This window comes from Macaca mulatta, chromosome 3, assembly GCF_049350105.2.
Source record: "Macaca mulatta isolate MMU2019108-1 chromosome 3, T2T-MMU8v2.0, whole genome shotgun sequence".
Lineage (NCBI taxonomy): Eukaryota > Metazoa > Chordata > Mammalia > Primates > Cercopithecidae > Macaca > Macaca mulatta.
The window spans coordinates 179731243-179752950 of NC_133408.1; the positions used below are offsets into that span (position 1 = coordinate 179731243).

Below are 21708 nucleotides of genomic sequence, written 5' to 3' on the forward strand. Positions count from 1 at the left end.
GGAGGCACTCTGCTGACCACAGTCTCGGCTGCTGGACAGCAAGTCCTTCCCAGAAGGGGGATCTGGACAACACGTCTTGATGTGGGAACTCTAGCTCAAATGAAGTTTTTGGCGGAATCACCAGGTTGAAGTGGGAGGTGATCTGAGGGTTCTGTATGCTCAGCTTCCCCACGGAGGACTCTTTGCCCCGCTAGACCTAAGACTGGCTGGGGCCAGTCACAAAGGCAGGCCCATGGCTGACGGAGCCAACAGGGCACCTCTGCAGGGGCCACCTCTCCAGGGTGGTGGGAGTGAAATAGAGCAGGCCCCAAGTTTTAGAAAATGACCAGGGGCTGGGTAAATTTTGGAAGTAAGATAAATGTGGATAAAGAGAAAAAAGGATTCTGAGGTTTCAAGTCTGGCTTCAGAGTTGAAATCTCCTTCTGCCAGGAGGAGTAATAGGGAAGCCAAGAGGATAAAATGATTTCCCAGTCCTGGAAAGGCAGCTTAAAACCGTCCTTCCACTTGCTCTTAAGAATGAGGCGCTCTGCTAGCTTCTCGGGGATGCACGGACAGATAAGACAGGCTTTGTCCTTAGAGAACTTGCGGAGCGATCAGGAGCTTATCAATAAACAGAGGGTGATGCAGGTCTGTAGAGGAAAGGACCAGGTGCCACAGAAACTGTAAGGAGCAAAGGGTTCACGAAGCCTCCACAAAGAGGGGACGGGTGACCCGACTGTCTGAAGTTTTCCAAACTAACAGGAGGGCAACTGGCACTTTAGAGGGTAAATACGTGCAAAGAGACAGAGCAGGGCTAATACTGCACATCTGGAGAACCATAAATAACTTTTTCACAACAAGAGTGAAAGACTGTGGTTCCCAAACTGTGTGCTGAGACACCCCAGGGTGCCACAGTGAACTCACAGGGGCTTCCTGGGCTATGGTATTTTGAATATTCGTGACAAATACGGCAACATCTGTCAGGCACTGCAGGAACTGCTTTCAATTTATGTGTATTATTTCTTCAAATGTCCACTAACTTGCTAGCACATGTATGCTAATAAAGTTGTTTGAACTTATCTACTTAGAAATGAGACTGTGGGGTTCTTTGTTTGGCTTGGGCAGCGCTATGAAGAAATTACTGAGTCACTAAGGGCACCGTGAACTAAGAACGTTTGGAAATGCAGGTATAAGAGGAATGGGGCAAGGAGAGAAGTCAGGAGCTCCTGAAGAGCCCCTGGTTGGTTACAAGTGAAGAAGCTTAAACTTGCTTCAAATGATGGAGAACCACTAGAGGTTTATAGGGAATAGAACAACACAGTCAGCTTCTGTTTTACGAAGGTCATTGACCTTGGCGGGAGGGTTGGTTTGGAGACAGAGAGCTTCACTGGGAGCTCCTCAGTGGTCCAGGCGAGAGAGACAGGGCCCGAAGCCAGCTGGCGTTAGAAGTTGGAGCTGGAATACAGCACACTGCGTTGACATCATGGAATTCCCACTGCATGCTTAACAACATAATGAACACTAGACATCAAAGATAAGAAGACAAGATGCGTTTCCACCACTTACAAACAGCAGAAAGACAGTCAGGAAAAAAATTACAATTACTAGAGAACCACTAGGAGTCAACCAGGCAAGAAAAGGGGAGCTGTTCCAGGCAAGGCAGGGGGAACAGCATGTGCAAAGGCATGGGAGTGAGAGGTCATGGAGGGTTTCAGTCAGTGTGATCAGGATTGGCTCTTGGCTCTTGATGGCAGGGCGAGCGGGGGGCTCAGGGAGGCACAAGGCCAAAGAACAAGGCAGGGAGCAGGGTGTGAAGGACGTTGTGTGCCACATGCTGAAGACTCCCCAAGGACTTGATCTTGGCAAACCATTGAAGGGTTTTCAATAAAGAAGCAGCATACTCAGATTTGCATTTTACCAAGTCCTAGGTGGATAAGTGGAGTGGGGGCCTGCATGTGGACAAGCAGCAGGCCAGAATGGTGGAGACTTTGGACCTCTGTGTGGGAGGTCCAAAGTCTGGCCAGGAAGCAAGGGACCAGGGATCGTACCAGCTTGAAAAGGGCAAAAGAAGGTTGCTGAACTGGCCCTACAAACCCCTGAAAGCGGAGGGGCTGACAAAGGGTTGTTTTAGTCCATCGATCTCTGTAGGGTTCTGTGAATTCAGGGTGGACCCCAGGCATGAGTACCCTGAGGGTAACATGGGCAGATGATGCTGGACCCTGCTCAGAGTGACAGGCAGGAGCCCTGGGAAAGCAACTCCGGACTCCACGGCCTATGACTGTATCACTGGCTCCTCGAGAAAACGCTCCCTGGTAGCTGAGTCTGCTCTGCCATTCAGCTGACTCAAGCCTCTTGCTTAATGACAGAGGCTTGAGTTGACCCAAAGGGAAAGACGCCCCATGAGTCAAGCAGGGACAGAGCCCCAGGGCTCCAGGGACCCTGCTTTCCCCATGGCACCCTGCGGGCCATCCAGCCACAGAGGAGCACTTGTGAATCAAATGCCCAGCCCTGGACTTCTCCTTAGCTTTCTCTGAACTTTCTGGAAGTTGAGCATCTCAGACACTCACAACTGTGATCTGCAGTAGCGTCTACCCCTTTCCTCACTGAGCCTCCTGCCACTTCCACATGGACATTCCACAGCAAAGCTCAGACTTGAGGGTAGGACGGCAGCTACCCTGTTTGCATCCTCAGCCTGCTGGGAAATAAAACTGTCAAGGAGACAAGAAGTTCTCAGATGCTTGGCGTTTAGCAGTTGTCAGAGGAGCTGAAAGCCCTCATCAGTTCTACCTGAAAATCAGGAGTCTCCTAACGTGCATGGCTTTTGTTTTGTTTTGTTTTGTTTTGTTTTGAGACAGAGTCTTGCTCTTGTCACCCAGACTGGAATGCAGTGGCGCAATCCCGACTCACTGCAACCTCTGCCTCCCAGGTTCAAGCAATTCTCCTGCCTCAGCCTCCTGAGTAGCTGGGATTACAGGCACCCGCCACCACGCCTGGCTAATTTTTGTACTTTTAGTAGAGACGGGGTTTTGCCATGTTGACCAGGCTGGTCTCAAACTCCTGACCTCAGGTGATTCTCCCGCCTCGGCCTCCCGAAGTGCTAGGATTATAGGCGTGAGTTACCGCCTCCGGCCTGTGCCTGCCTTTCTGTTCCTTCTGCTGATGGAGGGGGGGTGTTGGGCTCCCGTCAGGGGCCTCCTGATGCTCCCATGGGGCACTTCCTCACTCAGCTTCTTCGTCCCTGACAAAGTGGCAGCAGCAGGGTGTCGCCCACCTGCTGGGGCCTGCAGGGGCCCTCCACCTCTCACGGGAAGGTGACCATGACCAGCATTTTCATTAAACTTTTCTGTTTGGGCAAACTATTCTCATCTGACCTCACATCAGTCTCTTTAATCATAGAAACAGGCTCAAGAAGGTCGATTTGCTCAAGGTGATGCAGCTGTTAAATTACAGGACCAGGCCTTGAGCCCAAGTTCCTAAGACTCTCTAACACCTGCAACTGCGGCACTGCCAACCGCCACTCTGCCTCGGACAGTCTCGAGGGACCGATCCAGTGGCAAATTCTCCCTCTCTTGTTTTTTTTTTTCGTTGTAGAAGTCACATGCACTCATTATAAAACACTGAACATTCAAGAAATAGATAAGATGAAAAGGACAAGGCCCCATAATTTCCCGCTCCAGATCTATGCCCCGTGAGCCGCGGGCCCGACACAGAGTATGTGCTCAGTAAATGCTTTCTGAAGGGACTAGGTAATAGAAAGACGGACTATTATTTATCAACAGAGCTCCCCATACTCTTTTACTATGTGCTTTTCCATTTGGCTGTGTCATCTGGACATTTTTTCATGTCGGTGCCTGTTGGTGACCCCCTGCCCACCACCACCAAGAACAGTCTATAGCTCAGTCACCCCTGACAGGAGCAGGCCTTCTGGAACGAGGCCAGGCAGCCCCCAGGCTAATCCTAACAGCCTATTCTACTTAAGTTCCCAGAAGGCGGCTGTGAACTATTTTGGTTTAACTGACTGGTCAGTTTAAAAAAAGAGAGAAAACCACTAATTAAACAAGTCAAACAAGTGGTTATTTTTGTCTACACAATACTTCACTGATTTGCCTACATTTTCTCTTCAACCAGGTGCTTTGGAGTTGAATAAGTGAATTCTTAATTGCATAGCTAAGTATAGATGAATAACTGGTTAAGAATTTCTTGCCCGGAAAGGAGTCTATATGTAAGTTTGGATTAGAGCGAACCAAGGCCTTACCTCCTTAATTGGGCTGGGGGTTTTCTGGTCCATTAAGCAAGAATATGCTCTAAATCTGCACCTTTAAAAGCCACATTCTGCACAGCTGGGAGCCTGCCCGCTTTCCCTTGCACACCTACCCAGCACTGGAGCGGGTTCAAAGATAGGCCACCCGAGGTAAAGCAGCCACTGGAATAGGTGACAGCATGCTCACCACCAAGGACCTGGGCTGGAATCAAGTCCCTGTCTTGGGCAAGTGACTTTGCCTCTCTAAGTCTGTTTCTTTCTCCTGAAAAGTGGATAAAATAATGGCATCATCCATTTTCTATGAGAATTACATGAGGAAATAAATGTAATGCACTTAGAATGAAGCCTGGTCAATAGTAAACACTCAGAATAAATGCTCATGATTGTTGTTGTTAATCTCAAAGGTTTGAGAAGAAACTACAACCTCTGCAAATATTTCACTAGTATGAGAAGTTTCTTTGCACCCTATAGGAGGTAGACCTAAAATTCAAATACCCCATATTTTAATTTCCTTTCAAGTTTGTAGGAATTATAGGATTTACAGTTACAGTAAACTACAGAGATAACTTAGTTTTCACTCCCATATTTCAGCCATGGCCCAGAGAGTTTCAGAAGTTTGCACCTGGAACAGATTTCTGTGTGAGTGGTATGGCTGGATGACCCCGGATCCCACCTGCTAAACTCTGTTGCGTGTTGATCTCTAGGACCCATGCCATCTCAGGGAGCAGGAAGACACTGCCTCACATTCATATCATTGTGCAATACCAAGATCGGGCCCTTCTAGGGAAGCAAGCTTTGAGAGGCAGAATGGCACTGGGAATTCACAAGGTTAGGAAGAAAAAGGGGCACCATACTAGTTAGGACTTCCTGATTTCAAATTATGGGAAACCCAACACTAACTTTAGCACAAACTAACTAATGTAGGCTAGGAGGATGGAATGAAGAGCTGCAGGAGGAAAGTTTGGACTCTATCTTGTGCTTTGTGGCAGGCTGTCTATCTGAAATCTCTGCTGGTCTCTATCAGCTCCTTCTGCAGACAGGCTCTCTCCATGTGGTAGAAAAATGGCCACCATCAGCCCTAGATTAATATATTCTCAGTTTAGCAGCTCCAGGAGAAAGTCAGAGCTTTTCACCCCAGCATCCATGGAGAAATCCCAATGAAGGATCCATACTGGCCTGGAGTGGGTCATGCGTCCACTCCTTGGACCAGTCATTGTTGCCAAGGAGATGAGATACTAGGATTGGCCATGCCTGGGTAGTGAGCCCACCCCCATGACCAGAGGGGCAGGGCTCTATCACTGAGAGCTCCTTCAGAACTGCATGGAATGCAGGGGGTGGTTCCCCAGAACATAGTGGGCAGACAAAAACAGGGGAACCATCCCAGGCACCCAAAAGGAAAGCTATGTGTGCCTAAGACACACTTCCTTTACATTTTTTCTCTATTCAAGGTCTTTTCAGGAGCTCCTCAAACTATAGATGAGCATTTTTATAAATATAAATTCACAAGATTACACAATTTACATCTAAAATGGGACCAGTTTTCTCACGAGATTCATAAACCAGCTCTGAAACCATTCTAAAGGAATTGTTGCAAAATTGTTTTTAGCATTAGCAATATTACTACAAAAAAAAAAAAGCAAGAAGACTCCCAAGGTGACTACTTGGAAGGACAACTTTCATTTGAAAGTAGAAGTATTATTTTGTTTCTTTAAAAAATCTAGATTATGTGTAAGATTATTTTGATAATAACTAAATCAATACAAATATATTACCAAAAGATGTGTGTGCCCTACAATGTAATTGCTTTCCTTTTAGATCTAAGAATTTAGGGAAATGAGAATGGGTGTGAACTTTGGTTAAATATAGAGCAGATTTTTACCCAATCAAATTGGGTCCACAATCTGGTTACAGTCAAGCGCATCAGGACCCCCTGGGAGCTTATTAAAATAGGAGGTGCCTGGGTCCCACCCCAAAGACTCTGGTCTGGTAGGTGTGGATAGGGCCAGGCATTATTATTTCTGAATGCTCTACAGCTGGTTTTGACAAGCCCTCAAGGCTGGAAACCATGGCCCTAGGACAGCATTTCTCAGAGTGTGGAAGGAATCCTCTTGCATCAGAATCTGAGAGCTGGTTAAAATACAGATTCCTGGGCCCTACCCAGGCCTGCTAGATTAGTCTTGGTGGGGAGCGGGGCTGTGAATTTAGAGTTGATTAAGTTCCCCAGTGATTTTTAAAAAAAATTTTTTAATTTTGAAATAATTATAGATGGACAGGAAGTTGAAAAAAATATGTACAGGGAAGTCCTATGTTCCCATTACCCAGCTTCCCCCAATGGTAACCTCTTGTATAACTATAGTACATTATCAAAACCAAGAGAATGACCTTGGTACAACCCACAGTGCCTATCATAATTTCCCCAGATTTATATGCACTCGTGTGTGTGTGTGTGTGTGTGTAGTTCTATGCAATTTTATCACCTGTGTAGATGTGTGTAACTCCCACCACAGCCAAGATAAAGACTATCCTATGACCATAGGCTTTCTAGAGCTACCCCATATAGCCACACGCACCCATCACCACCCCCATCCCTAACCACTGGCAACCGCTAATGTGTTCTCCATCTCTATAATTTTATTTCAGGAATGTTATGTAAACAGAATCATACAGCATGTAATCTCATTAGATTTGTTTTTTCAGTCACAAAATTCCTTGAGATTCATCCAAATTTTTGCATGTAACAATAGCTTGTTCTTTTTTAATTGCTGCATAGTACTCCCTTGTATAGATGTACTACAGTTTGTTTACCCATATACCCACTGAAGAACATTTGAATTGTTTTCAGTTTTTGCCTATTACAAACAAAGCTGCTGTAAACATTCATGTACATGTTTTCTGTGCATGTAAGTTTTCATGTCTCTGGGACAGATGTTCAAGAGTGCAATTGCTGGGTCACATCATAAGTACATGGTTAGTTTTATAAGCAATCGCCAAAGTGGCTTTATGGTTTTACCTTCACATCAACAACTTATAAATGATCCACTTTCTCCACATGTTCACCAGCCTTTGATGTTATCATTTTTTTTTTAATTTTAGCCTTTCTGATAGATGTGAAATGATATTTCATTGTGGTTTTAATTTGAACTTCATCAATGCTAGTAATGTTAAACATCTTTTCATGTGTTTACTTGGCATCTGTATATCCTCTTTAGTGAAATGTCTGTTCATGTCTTTTGCCCATTTTCTATTTTATTTTATTTTATTTTTCCATAAGTTATTGGGGGTACAGGTGGTATTTGGTTACGTGAGTAAGTTCTTTAGTGGTGATTTCTGAGATTTTGGTGTACCCATCACCTGAGCAGTATACACTGTACCATATTTGTGTCTTTTATCCCTCACCCCCTCCCACTCTCCCCACCCTCAAGCCCCCAAAGTCCATTGTATCATTCTTATGCCTTTAGTCCTTATAGCTTAGTTCCCACATATCAGTGAGAACATATGATGTTTGGTTTCCCATTCCTGAATTACTTCACTCAGAATAATACTGTCCAGTCTCATCCAAGTCACTGCAAATGCTGTTACGTTATTCCTTTTTATGGCTGCATAGTATTCCACCATGCATATATACCACAGTTTCTTTATCCACTCGTTGATTGATGGACATTTGGGTTGGTTCCACGATTTTGCAATTGTGAGTTGTGCTGCTATGAACATGCCATGAAAGTATCTTTTTTGAATAATGACTTCTTTTCCTCTGGATAGATACCCAGTAGTGGGATTGCTGGATCAAATGGTAGTTCTACTTTTAGTTCTTTAAGGAATTTCCAAACTGTTTTCAGTAGTGGCTGTACTAGTTTACATTCCCACCACCAGGGTAGAAGTGCTCCCTGATCACCCCATCCACGCCAACATCTGCTGTTTTTATCATTATTATTATTTGATTATGGCCATTCTTGCAGGAGTAAGGTGGTATCACATTGCGGTTTTGATTTGCATTTCCCTGATCATCAGTGATGTTGAGCATTTTTTCATTTGTTTATTGGCCATTTGTGTATCTTCTTTTGAGAATTGTCTATTCAGGTCCTTAGCCCACTTTTTGATGGGATTGTTTGTTTTTTTCTTACTGATTTGTTTGAGTTCATTGTAGATTCTGGATATTAGTCCTTTGTCAGATGTATAGATTGTGAAGATTTTCTCCTACTCTGTGGGTTGTCTGTTTACTCTGTTGACTGTTCCTTTTACCGTGCAAAAGCTCTTTAGTTTAATTAGGTTCCAGCTATTTATCTTTGTTTTGTTGCATTTGCTTTCAGGTTCTTAGTCATGAAGTCCTTGCCTAACCCAATGTCTAGAAAGGTTTTTCTAATTTTATCTTCTAGAATTTTTAAAGTTTCACGTCTTAGGTTTAAGTCTTTAATCCATCTTGAGTTGATTTTTATATGAGAGATGAGGATCCAGTTTTATTCTCCTACGTGTGGCTGGCCAATTATCCCAGCACCATTTATTGAAAAGGGTGTCCTTTCCCCACTTTATGTTTTTGTCTGCTTTGTCGAAAATCAGTTGGTTGCAAGTATTTGAGTTTATTTCTGGGTTCTCTGTTCTCTTCCATTGGTCTATATGGCTATTTTTATACCAGTATCACACTGTTTTGGTTACTATGGCCTTATAGTATAGTTTGAAATCAGGTAGTGTGATACCTCCAGATTTGTTCTTTTTGCTTAGTCTTGCTTTGGCTATGCAGGCTCTTTTTTGGTTCCATATGAATTTTAGAATTCTTTTTTCTAATTCTGTGAAGGATGATGGTGGTATTTTGATGGGGATTGCATTGAATTTGTAGATTGCTTTGGCAGTATGATCATTTTCACAATATTGATCTGACCTATCCATGAGCATGGGATGTGTTTTCATTTGTTTGTTTCATGTATGATTTCTTTCAGCAGCGTTTTGTAGTTTTCCTTGTTGAGTTCTTTCAACTCCTTGGTTAGGTATATTCCTATTTTTATTTTTTTGCAGCTACTGTAAAAGGGGTTGAGTTCTTGATTTGATTCTCCGCTTGGTTGTTGTTGGTGTACAGAAGAGCTACTGATTTGTGTACACTAATCTTGTATCTGGAAACTTTGCTGAATTATTTTATCAGTTCCAGGAGTTTTCTGGAGGAGTCCTTAGGGTTTTCAAGGTAAACGACTGTGTTGTCAGCAGTGACAGTTTGACTTCCTCTTTAATGATAGGGATGCCCTTTCTTTCTTTCTCTTGTCTGATTGTTCTGGCTAGGACTTCCAGTACTATGTTGAAGAGGAGTGGTGAGAGTGGGCATCCTTGTCTTGTTCCAGTTCCCAGAGGGAATGCTTTCAACTGTTTCCCATTCAGTATTATGTTGGCTGTGCGTTTGTTATAGATGGCCTTTATTACACTAAGGTATGTCCCTTGTGTGCCGATTTTGCTGAGAGTTTTAATCATAAGGGGATGCTGGATTTTGTGAATGCTTTTTCTGCATCTATTGAGATTATCACATGATTTTTGTTTTTAATTCTGTTTATGTGGTGTATCACATTTATTGACTTGCATAACTTTAACCAGCCCTGCATCCTTGTTATGAAACCCACTTGATCTTCATGGGTTATCTTTTTGATATGTTGTTGGATTTGGTTAGCTAGTATTTTGTTAAGGATTTTAGCATCTATGTTCATCAGGGAGATCGGTCTGTAGTTTCCTTTTCTGGTTGCATCCCTTCCTGGTTTTGGTTTTAGGGTGATGCTGGCTTCATAGAATGAGTTAGGGAGGGTTCCTTCTTTTTATATCTCGTGGAATAGTGTCAAAAGTATTGGTACCAATTCTTCTTTGAATGTCTGTAGAATTCTGTTGTGAATCCAGAGGCAAGTCCTTTGTCAGGTATGTGTTTGCAAATATTATCTCTTAGCCTGTAGCATGTCTTTTCTTCTTCTTAACAGTGTCTTTGAAAGGGCAAAAATTTTTAATTTTGATCAAGTTCAACTTTTGGATTTTTATCCTTTATGGATTATGTTTTAGTGTCAAATCTAAGAACTTTTTGCCAAGCTCTAAATTTCAAAGATTTTTTTTTACTGTTCTAAAAGTTTTATAGTTTCATATTCTACATTTAAGTCTGTAGGCCATTTTGAGTTCATTTTTTGCATAAGGTGTGAGGTTCATATTTTGCCTATGGATGTCAATTGATCTAGCGTCTTTTTTTTTTTTTTTCAGACAGAGTCTCACTCTGTCTCCCAGTCTGTAATGCAGTGGCTTGATCTTGGCTCACTGCAACCTCCACCTCCCGGGTTCAAGCAATTCTCCTGCCTCAGCCTCCCGAATAGCTGGGACTATAGGCATGTGCCACCATGCCCGGATAGTTACTTGTATTTTTAGTAGAGATGGGGTTTACCATGTTGGTCAGGATGGTCTGAAACTCCTGACCTCAAGTTATCCACCTGCCTCAGCCTCCCAAAGTGCTGGGATTACAGGCATGATCCACTATGCTAGAGTGCCCAGCCTACTCTAGCATCTTTTGTTGAAAAACCTACCCTTCCTGCACTGAATTGCTTTTGTATCTTTATCAAAATTATCAGTTGAGCATATATATGTGGGTCTACTTCTGGGTTCTATATTTTGTCCCATTGATCTATGTGTTTGTCTTTCTGCCAATACCACACAGTCTTGACGACTATAGCCAAGTCCTGGGATCTAGTAGACTGGTTCCTCCCACTTTATTCTTTTTTCAAAATTGATTTAGTTATTTGAAGTTGTTTGCCTTTCCATATAAGTTTTGGAACAAGTTTGTCTACGCCTACAAACATTCTTGCTGAGACTGATTGGAATTACATTAAACTGATATGCCAGTTTTGGGAGAATTGATATCTTTACATTGTGGAGTCTTCCAATCAATGAACATGATATGTTTCTCCACTTACTTAGGTCTTCTTTTATTTCTGTCATCAACATTGTAAATGGCATTGTGTTTTCATTTGGTTGACACATGTTCATTGTTAGCATATAGAAATGCTATTGATTTTGTTTTTGTTTTTGTTTTTGTATGTTGATCTGGAATCCTGCAACCTTGCTGAACTCACTTATTAGTTCTAAGATTGTTTTTAAATTTCTTAGTATTTTCTCTGTAGATATCATGTCATCTCAAAATAGGGACAATTATATTTATTCCTTTTCAGTCTATATGCTTTTCATTTATTTTTCTTGCCTTATTGCACTGGCTAGAACTTCCAATACTATGTCAAATAAGAGTAGTGAAAGAGGACTTCTTGCCTTGTTCCCCATCTTAAGGAAAAGCATTCGGTCTTTCACATGAAGTATGATGTTAGCTGTAAGGTTTTTGTAGTTGCCCTTTATCAAGTTGAGGAACTCCTCTCTATTCCTGAGAGTTTTTATCATGAACGAGTGCTGGATTTTGTCAATGCTTTCTCATGTCAACTGATATAATCACATAATTTTTTATTTTTCAGGCAATTAATATGGTGAATTACATTGATTGATTTGAAAATACTGAATCAGCCTTGGACGCCTAGAATAAATACTACTTGGTTTTGGTATATAAGTCTTTTTATACAGTGCTAGATTTGATTTGTTGAAGATTTTTGTGTTTAAGCTCATGAAGGATACTGGTCTATAGTTTTCTTGTACTATCTTTGGCTGGTTCCGGTATCAGAGTAAACCTGTCCTCATAAATTGAGTTGTGAAGTGTTCCCTCCTCTTTTATCTTCTGGAAGATATTGTAAAATTAGTGTTAATGCTTCTTGTAATATTTGGTAGAATTCTCCAGTGAAACCATCCTGGCCTGGAGATGTGTTTTTCAGGAAATTTTAAATTATGAATTCAAATAAAAAATACAAATAATTAAATTCTGAAATTTAATTAAAATTATTAACTGTTTGTGGTTGTATTTATTCAGATTGCCCACTTCATCTTGGTTGAGCTTTAGTAGTTTATGATTTTCATAGAATTGGTCAATTTCCTTCTAGTTTTTAAATATATTAGTCTAAAGTTATTTGTAGTAGTCCCTTATCCTTTTAATAGCTGCATTATTTGTAGTGATATCCCATTTCATTCCTGATGTTGGTGTTTTTTGTCTTCTCTCTTTTATCTTTGTTAGTCTTGCTCGAGGTTTATCCATTTTATCGATATTTTTCAAAGAACCAGTTTTTTGTTCATTAATTTTTCTATGGTTTTTGTTTTCAGGTTCATAGAGTTCTGCACTTGTTTTTTAATTATTTCCTTCCCTGTGCTTGATAAGGTTCTTTGTTCTTCTTTTTCTAGTTTCTTGAGATAGGAACATAGATTATTCATTTAAGATCTTTCCTCTTTTCTAAAGTAGCATTTAGTGCTATCACTTTCTCTCTCCACATTGCTTTAGCTGCAGCCACACATTTTGATATATTGTTACCTAGGTATTACATTATATTCACCATTATAGTAGTGTATTTGTTCTCTTTTATTCCTTCTGCTCCTTGTTTCATTTTTCTTACCTTTTTGTGGATAACTTGAACATTTTTCAAAATTCCATTTTAGCTTATTATAATTTTTAAATAGTTTTTCTTAGTTCTTGTGTAAATACACATATATAATTTATCACAATCTATGAGTATGAATGCCTTATCATTTTGAGTGATATGTAGAAATCTTACTTCCATTTTGGTCCCTTTAGCCTCCTTACTTTTTAAATATAATTGTCTTAAGTATATCCCCTAAGTACATTGAGTACCACATCATATGGTAGTGTAATTTTTGCTTCAACCATCAAGTATGACTTAAGAGACTCCTGAGAAGGATAGTCTATTATTTTTATCCATTTCATTGTCCTTCTTTCCTTTCTGAAGTTCCAAACTTTCTTCTGTTATCATCTCCCTTTCCTTTCTGTTTGGAGAACATCCTTCAGCCATTCTTTAAGGGTAAATATGTTAGTGACAAAATCTCTTAGTTTTCCTTCATCAGAGAATGCCATTATTTCCACTTTTCTCCTGAAGGATACTTTCACCAAATAGATGACTTGTGATTGATAGTTATTTCCTTTCAGTACTTGAAAAATGTACCACTTCCTTCTGGCTTCCATGGTTCCTGATTTAAAAAAAAAAAACAAAAAACCTGCTGTCCTTTGAACTGGTGTTCCCTGCAGATAATACATTATTTCTCTCCAGTTGCTTTCACGATGTTTTTCTTTCTTTTTTAGTTTTCAGAAGTTTAACTATGATGTATCTTGGCATGGATTTCCTTGGGTTCATCTCAGTTGAGATTCACTCAGCTTCTTGAATATGTAGGTTTATGTCTTTTGCAAAATTCAGAAATTTTCAGCTGTTATTTCTTCAAGCCAAGGTGACTTTTAAGCACATTGTATATTTGAGAAACATTGCTCTGGAGTGGGGTTGAGAGATCCAAGGACTTCTTAAATTGTATACAGAATGCTGTAAGTGTCCACAGTTTTCATTAGATTCTCAAAAGACTCCATGACCCTCACCACAAATTTTATAAAAGCATTGGTTTATGGCATTATTGAGTTGTTTTTGGTTTTCTTGGTTAAAATCAGTAAAAACAAACAAACAAACACAAAAGCTAGGTAGTATTCTTGTCTTTCTTTGTACCACATCTGTTGAATTCCTGTTTCCCAAAGATTTTCCTGACAATTTTGGAAAATACGATGACTCAGGTAAATATTTTCCAAGTGCCTAATATGTGCCAGACAAATATTTTTATTGTTTTCCATAGTCAATGAGAAGGAGAAGAATTTAAAACAATTAATGTAATTTGGGTTTATGAAAAGTTCTTGGTAAATAAGTGCCAGAGGAAAATTGGCTGCTTTTCAGTGTGACTTTCCCCTTTAAAATCTGTTCCTTACTGCTCTGAGCTGGATACACCAGTGATCAAATTACATCCCTGAAAGTATAATTTCATACACTGAAAACATGTCATTACACAGTGGGCCGCTTGTCATCACTCTGGCTTGCTTTGCACAGTTGGTAGTCGGGCACTCATGGTTCCCCCAAGCAGGCCTGTCCCTGGCTCAACTGCTCTAGCCGATTCCTCCAGCCAGCACACCCTCACCTCCTTTGTCACCCCTTCTTCCTGGACTAACTCTTGCTCATCTTCCAGAACTCAGCTTGGGAAGCACCAACTCTGGGAAGCCTTCACTCTCTCTTCTCCAAGCATTAAGTTGGGTGTGCCTCTGAGGTCACTCATGCCTGCCAGAACATCACGCTATATGTTAATTGCCTAATTATCTCTCCTGTCAGATGGTCAGACCCTTGGAAACTGTGACTGGGTCTTGATTTGCTTTTGTGCCCCCGGTACTTTCGTAAGTATAATATGACGTGTATTTACGCACTATCTCCAGTTAGAGTTCATGCCACCAGTTGACTGGCTGAGCCTTTCGTCCATATTTTCGTTAATGTCATTAAGCATCTGTTGAGGGCTGGGCACGGCAATTCATGCCTGTAATCCCAGCACTTTGGGAGGCCGAGGTGGGTGGATGACTTGAGGTCAGGAGTTCAAGACCAGCCCAGCCAACAAGGTGAAACCCTGTGTCTACTAAAAATACAAAACTTAGCTGGGCATGGTGATGGGCACCTGTAATCCCAGCTACTCAGGAGGCTGAGGCTGGAGAATCGCTTGAACCTGGGAGGTAGAGGTTGTGGTGAGCTGAGATAGCACCACTGCAGTACAGCCTGGACAAAAGAGCAAGACTCCATCACAAAAATAAAAATAAAATATTAAAAAGTACCTGTTGAGCTCCTTTATATGTAAGTGTGGTGACCAGATATTCAGTTCTTCCCAAACAGGTTTAATCTTTCCTCACAAGCGTCTGTTTATTAGTTCACTTTAGACTTCTCCTGAGAATCAGTATAAAGGTTATTGGTCTTCTCTTGCTAGAATTCCTATCTTTCCGTTTTGGGGAAATATGGATAACACCGACCTCTTCCATGTTCCTTCTTTGTCTTACTACTGGATCTTATGAACCCCTTATTATTGCATTTACATGTAGAGCTCTGTCTTTCCTATTAGGCTGTAATAAGCTCCTTGGGGCAGGGAGTGTATCTTATTCAACCCAGAGTCTCCAGGGACCAGTGGAAGGTAGCATTCCATGAGTGCTGATGGAAAGAAATTTGATGTTAGATCATCACAGCTGTATGGTTGCTTATGATCAGAACATACTTTACTTCCTGACTTCCATACCTTTACTTCCTGGTTATCTTTTATCCCTCATTCTAAGCCACTGTGAATTCTTTTTTGGAAAGGAGAAATGGGTAAATGCAACACATTTTAATGCATTTTTTATTCCTCCCAGGTACTATCTTGGTCGTCGGATGTTTATTGTTATTTCTGAGCCAGACATGATCAAGCAGGTGTTGGTTGAGAACTTCAGTAACTTTACCAACAGAATGGTACGTAGTTTTCTTTCTGCGTATAGATGGATGGAGAATCGTTCTCAGATGGAGGCATTGCATGTCAGATCCAACAGGGATGCAATCAGGCCTCTGATCAGGTTTATGTCAGTTCCACTCAAAACTAAGTTCCTCAGTGAATTCGGTTTTTCAAAAGAGATCTATGGGACTGGTACAAAAGAGTAGCATTTACATTTAAGAAATGCTTCAAGAAAGCTAAAGCTCAAGGGAAGCTGAGGCTGTTAAAAATGCTAAAACCAAGAGGGTTTTCTAAAGCTGGGTTCAAAGCTGGGGGAATCCAGAGGGCACAGGCCAAGTGACTGACGGAGAATGAGCTAGGCTAATAAATATCAGTTGGAAAGCAAAATTTTGAGGTTCTTGCACTTACATCTTTCCCAGAAAGAATAAGAGTACTAAGGCTGGAAAGGGAAGACAAGCAAATTAGGAAAGAAATTTGTCCCCAAGTAAGAGAAGGAAGCTTTAAGAGGGCTCCTTTATATTAGTTCAAGTTTCCAGCCTACATGCATGTACATATCCCTTTGTTTTTGGAAAGTAAATGTCCTACTATTTATCTTTGATGAGAAATCCCAAAGGATAGAAGAAGTGACGGAAAATGGCAGCGATCAGGCCAGGCACGGTGGCTCATACCTGTAGTCCCCACACTTTGGGAAGCCAAGGTGAGTGGATTGCTTGGATTCAGGAGTTTGAGACCAGCCTGGCCCACTTGATGAAACCCTGTCTCTAGAAAATTACAAAAATTAGCCGGGTGTGGTGGCACACATCTGTAGTCCCAGCTACTTGGGAGGCTGAGACGTGAGAATTGCTTGAATGCTTGAATCTGAGAGGCTGGGAGTGGGAGGCTCTGGTGAACTGAGATCGCACCACTGCACTCCAGCCTGGGTGACAGAGACCCTGTCTCAAAAAACTTAAATAAATAAATAAATGAAATAAAGAATGAAAAAATGATGGGTATCAGTGCTATCCATTTTCCAAAAATAAGGAGATAGGCATTCTAGCAGAGAAGACCTGTAAACTTTATGTTGATTCTTGGAAAAAGTCTAAAGTGAATTAATAAACATGTTTGTGAGAATTCAGAGAATCACCATGCCAGCCATTTTTGGGGGTCCCATTAGACCTCACTTTTCATTTTTTTAGGGAAGTAAGTAATGTATTCATTCTTTTGTTGATTATTGGGCAAAGTTTTGCATACCTGCCATATGCCAGGCACTGTGTAGGTGCCGACTGTAAAGAGACAGTGTCCCTCGAGGAACTCTCGCTTTAGTGAGGGAGGCAGACAAGGAAGGGGACCAGCACAATGCAGTGTGGTGAGTGCTCCTGAGGTGGGGAGCCCAGGCCACCAGGATGCGGACAGAGGAAAGCTTATTGGGTGGGAGGCGTTTGGGGCTGAGTCTTAAAGAAATTAGAGAGAGTCCCCTTTCCTGTGTTCCGAACTAGGTGAGCCATCCAGAGTGTGTCCTTGTCATCACAAGAACTTATGAGATGGGTACAGTTATAATCTCTATTTTATAGACAAAGAAACTAAGGTTCAGAGGGGCTAAATGATCAACCCTGGTAACATGGCTTACCACGAGGAAGAGCAGGGATTCACGTGCCATCTCTCAACTTAAGTCTAGAGCTCTTTTTACTGCCACAGCTGTCACAGCTGCCTTAGTGACATTTCTGGATGTCAAGGTTGAATGGAGTAATTGGCCACTCACCCAAAATATGCTCATCTTCTTCCAGCCCCAGAGCATCATGCCCAACTCCAGACATCATGTGACCTCTAGAGGGATGTGGCCTGCAGGGGGGTGGCTGGCCTGCTACCTCCATCCTTCAGGATGGCTGAAGGAATTGCAGAAGTTTAACTGCTTCTCTGCTGCCTCTAGATTCTCTTTCCCAAACACTGCATTGCTATCTCCTTGCTCAAAGTCCCCTGAAAGCTGTCTGTCAAGAAACCGATTCTGATGATTCAATGCAGCTGTAGCTATAGCTTGTTGCTCCATCAGCCTCAGCAAGGAGTGCTGAGTAAAGAAGTTGGAGAAGACAGTAAGTCAAAGTGCATGGACCACCAAGCTACATTCTAGCAAGCAGCAAAGGCACTCACAGGAGCCTGCCATAGCGCTTGAGACTGTCCGAGCCCCTAAGCCATGAGATGGCACTTGCCAACCGGTGTCTCCATATTTCCTCCCATGACACCAGGACATGTGACCCTGAGAGCTGACCTAGAAGAGGTCAATGATTTCACATGCTAGGGGCAGACATACTTAATGCACATGTTCAAGCAGGGGAGACTCAATAACATTGACCTCAACTTTGGTCAATTTCTCCTCCAAGCCATTTGTCTGCCGTTCCTAATTTCTTTCACCATCCCCTCACCCACCCCTCCACCCAGACTAGGTCCAGGGCCCCAGACTCCAGAGTATAGTTCCAGTTTTCTTCCTCTTCCACTCAGCACAGGATTAAGCCTTCAGGACTAAGTCCAAGTTCCCCAGACAATTAAGGGCCCTTGTGACTTAGATCCATTGTGTGAGGTGCTTGGGGCTAAGTCTTAAAGAAATTAGAGAGTCCCCTTCCCTGTGTTCTGAACTAGGTGAGCCATCCAGAGTGTGTCCTTGTCATCACAAGAACTTATGAGATGGATACAATTATCATCTCTATTTTATAGACAAAGAAACTAAGGTTCAGAGAGGCTAAATGATCAACCCTGATAACATGGCTTAACACTGTCTCTCACTGCTCCCCAATACAAATCGTCACTCCAGCCTCTCCCTGCTCACCCTCACCTGCTCTGGAGGGGCCTGAACCTTTGCCTTGCTCATGCTGACACTGCCCCAGAATTGAAGGCAGTGTAACAGTGGGGCTCATATTGATTATGACGTGAACTTGAGCACATTCCTTTTTTTTCGGGGGGACAGGGTCTTGCTCTGTCACCCAGGCTGGAGTGCAGTGGTGTGATCAGAGCTCACTGCAGCCTCAAACTCCTGGGCCCAAGTGATCCTCCCATCTCAGCCTCCTAGGTAGCTGGGACTGCATATGTGTACCACCATGCCTGGCTAATTTTTTAAAAAAAATATTTGGCAGAGATGGGGTCTTACTATGTCGCCAAGGCTAGTCTCAAGCTCCTGGCCTCAGGTGATCCTCTCACCTTGGCCTACCAAAGTGTTGGGATTATAGTCCTGAGCCACTGTACCTGGCCACATTTCTTAACTTAAAAAAGAGCCAGGGCAGCTCTTTTTAAAAATATCTGTGGAAAGTGGAGCTGAATCAACATGACTCAGCAGAAATGGTCACAACCAGTGGCAGAACTTCTTATTCTTGGCCTCCTCTCAAGGCCTGGAGTTGGGGGATATGGTCCACCTTACTGGGCTGTCGGAAAGCCAGATGGGATCATGCATATAACCTCTCCCTCTACACAGTACTTGGCAGGTGACACATTAGTGCTTCTCACAAGAAAACCCTCCACCTCTTCCACACCCATCCAAACTCTTGCTGTTCTTCACGACACTCCTCAGATTCTGCCTCCTCCAGGAAGCCTTTCCTGCCTCCATCCACACGCACTTTTCCCCTTCCCTGAACTCTGGCAGCACTCACCACGTGCATCACTCATTGTCACAGTTGATCCCTTTGTGCCTTCTACTATTTATAGTAAAGGAGGATATGGCTTTCAGTCTAGCTTGATTATTAGCTCTTTAAGGCCAAGAACTGTATCTTGTACTTCTTTTTTATACCCCATGACATAAACACATATTGACTCTTCAGCATCCAATATATTCTTGTCCCAACTGAATGGAATTTCCATCAACTTGACATTCCTCCCAGAAGAATGCGGCATTACTTGAACCTGGAGTTGCAATGCAGTCTTCTTCGTCTTGGTCATTCACAAACACGTAAAAAGACCCATCGCAGATGAGCTCTCCAGGAAACCCCAGTGTTTATAGTTTTCCATCTGGGAATGCATCCACTTATGTGTAGCTTTGCTTATGGTCTTTAAGCCAATTCCATATCGATGGTAAAACAACCCTTAGTGACTCAATTTTTTTAAAAACAGTCTTTAAATTGGGATTTTCTCACAGGTTTTTGAAAGTCAAATTAAATTGGGTTCTGTGGTTCCCTCTTATCCGTATGCTTATTTATCTGCTCAAAGAACTCAAGGAGATTAGTGAGACGTGATTTCTCCTTACTGACACCACGTTGCCTTCCCTCTAATAGGCCATGTTTACTTAAGCATTCAGCGATTCAGCTTTATTATACATTCACTCGGTAAACATTAAATGCTTACTCCATGCAAGCTGCTACCAAACGGTCCCTTGTGATACAGAAAATACCTCGGCATATTAGTTTGATAAATTAAGTGAAAAGGAACTTAAATAATGCATGCTCTCATTCTCCAACAGGGAGAGCCCATCTCTGCTCACAGATTCAGGCTTGAGTTACGTGAGTTTTGTCCCTGGACAGCCTGGTGGAGAAGGGCTCTGATTTGGGAAACTGGATTTAGCTCTGAAATTTGACATGAGCTGTAAGCATCCCATGAGGGATCCATAGAGCGTATTCGCTGGAGGTGGGGGTGATGCAACAGGGAGCTCCCTGACATACATCAACACTGAACAAATGTGTGAATTCAAATATCATCCTGTGAAATATTCTTTTCCAAACTCCAGAACACTGGCTGGAGCAGACTATGGGTTGGATCCAGAGCAGCAATTCTTAACGTCATGCTTTCTCATTCACCATTTTTGGGGCACTGGAGTCTGTGCAATGTTGCTTCATCTTGCTCATTTTCCATGTGGGCCTTGTAGGTCTCTATCAATGTCCTCAGTGCTTCCTGAAACTGCTCTGTGATGGTGCAGCCACAGCTTATCAAACCCAAATCAGTCTTCTTGGCATTTATAGAAGCTCAGTCATCCTGGTACGTCAGGACTTGGATGTTTTTATTTAGACATTTTCAGTGAGCTCTTCTTTGCTGTCAGGTACAGTACCTAATGAAGCCATAGCGCAGCTCTTTTTCAAATATCTGTGGAAAGTGGAGCTGAGTCCAGATGACTCAGCAGAAATGGTCACAATCAGAGGCAGAACTTCTTGTTCTTGGCCTCCTATCAAGGCCTAGAGTTCGGGAGCTGTGGGAAGGGTGATAAGAGGTAGGCCAGTCTTTGGCCCATGTTAGCTTGGTCTGGTCAGATGGGCATGTCAGGGATGTGTCAAAACACTAAGCCTACTGCCTTGGAGATGTGGGTTCTGGTCTGGAGTGGCAGCATGGAGAGCCATCCCTCAGGTCCTCATGAGTAACACAGAGGTCACCTCTCCAAGCACAGGTTGAGCCAGACCATTGACACACAAGAGGCACATCCGAAGCCATGCGATGGACGTGGTGGGCGGTTTTATCCAGAATCATCAACACCCAGCACCCTGGCTGCCCCAGGTTCAGCCTCTCAGGGGCTGCTTCACTCGCTCTCCACACAGCTGTGAACATTGCAGGATGAGTCACTGTGAAACCACAAACTCCTTAGCACTGGTGAAGATAACTAAAGTTATAGGCAAATTAGTCACTGGAAACCTTCCTGTCCTCTGTATCTGCAGAAGCCTCCTATTCAAGGAAGAAAAGAGCATGTTGGCTCATTGTAGAGCTAATTGGCAAGGAAAGCTCAGTTCAGGGATACGGGTGGGTCAGACCCCCTTGTGTGGGGGCCACAGGGACCCGCCTGCTGGCACCCATTGCGGAGAGAGGGGGCCTCGGCAGACTTGCCATAAAACTGCTCCCCTTGAACTCGTTCCTACACTTGTAACCAGTACTTCTCCACTGACAGTTTTTGAAAACCGTTCACCTGGAGTTCCTGGTTCTCTTTCTTTTAAATCAAACATTGGGTAAATGAAGACACTCAGATGTTCAAACATGTGCAGCACGATTTAAGTTGTGAGAGTGGTTGCCATGCATGACCTAGGGAAGCTCTCATGGCTTCAGTCAAACCTTGCCAACTTTTTTTAGCTGTGCACTTCTTGAGAAAGGTCCATTCACATTACAGGTCTACAGCTCTGAGCAAGGCAGAAGTTCTTCCTGCAAGCACAAACAGACTGCAGAGGGCA

General features: G+C 42.6%; 1 protein-coding gene across 2 annotated transcripts in view; it reads left to right on the forward strand.

Moving 5' to 3' along the window:
- Positions 1-21708, forward strand: part of TBXAS1 (thromboxane A synthase 1) — a 194930-nt gene that overhangs the window by 66307 nt on the left and 106915 nt on the right. For both annotated transcript variants that reach the window (XM_015135045.3, XM_001109275.5), the window contains exon 4: positions 15534-15630. In XM_015135045.3, the coding sequence (XP_014990531.1) occupies positions 15534-15630 (97 nt within the window). The remainder of the gene's footprint in view (positions 1-15533; positions 15631-21708) is intronic.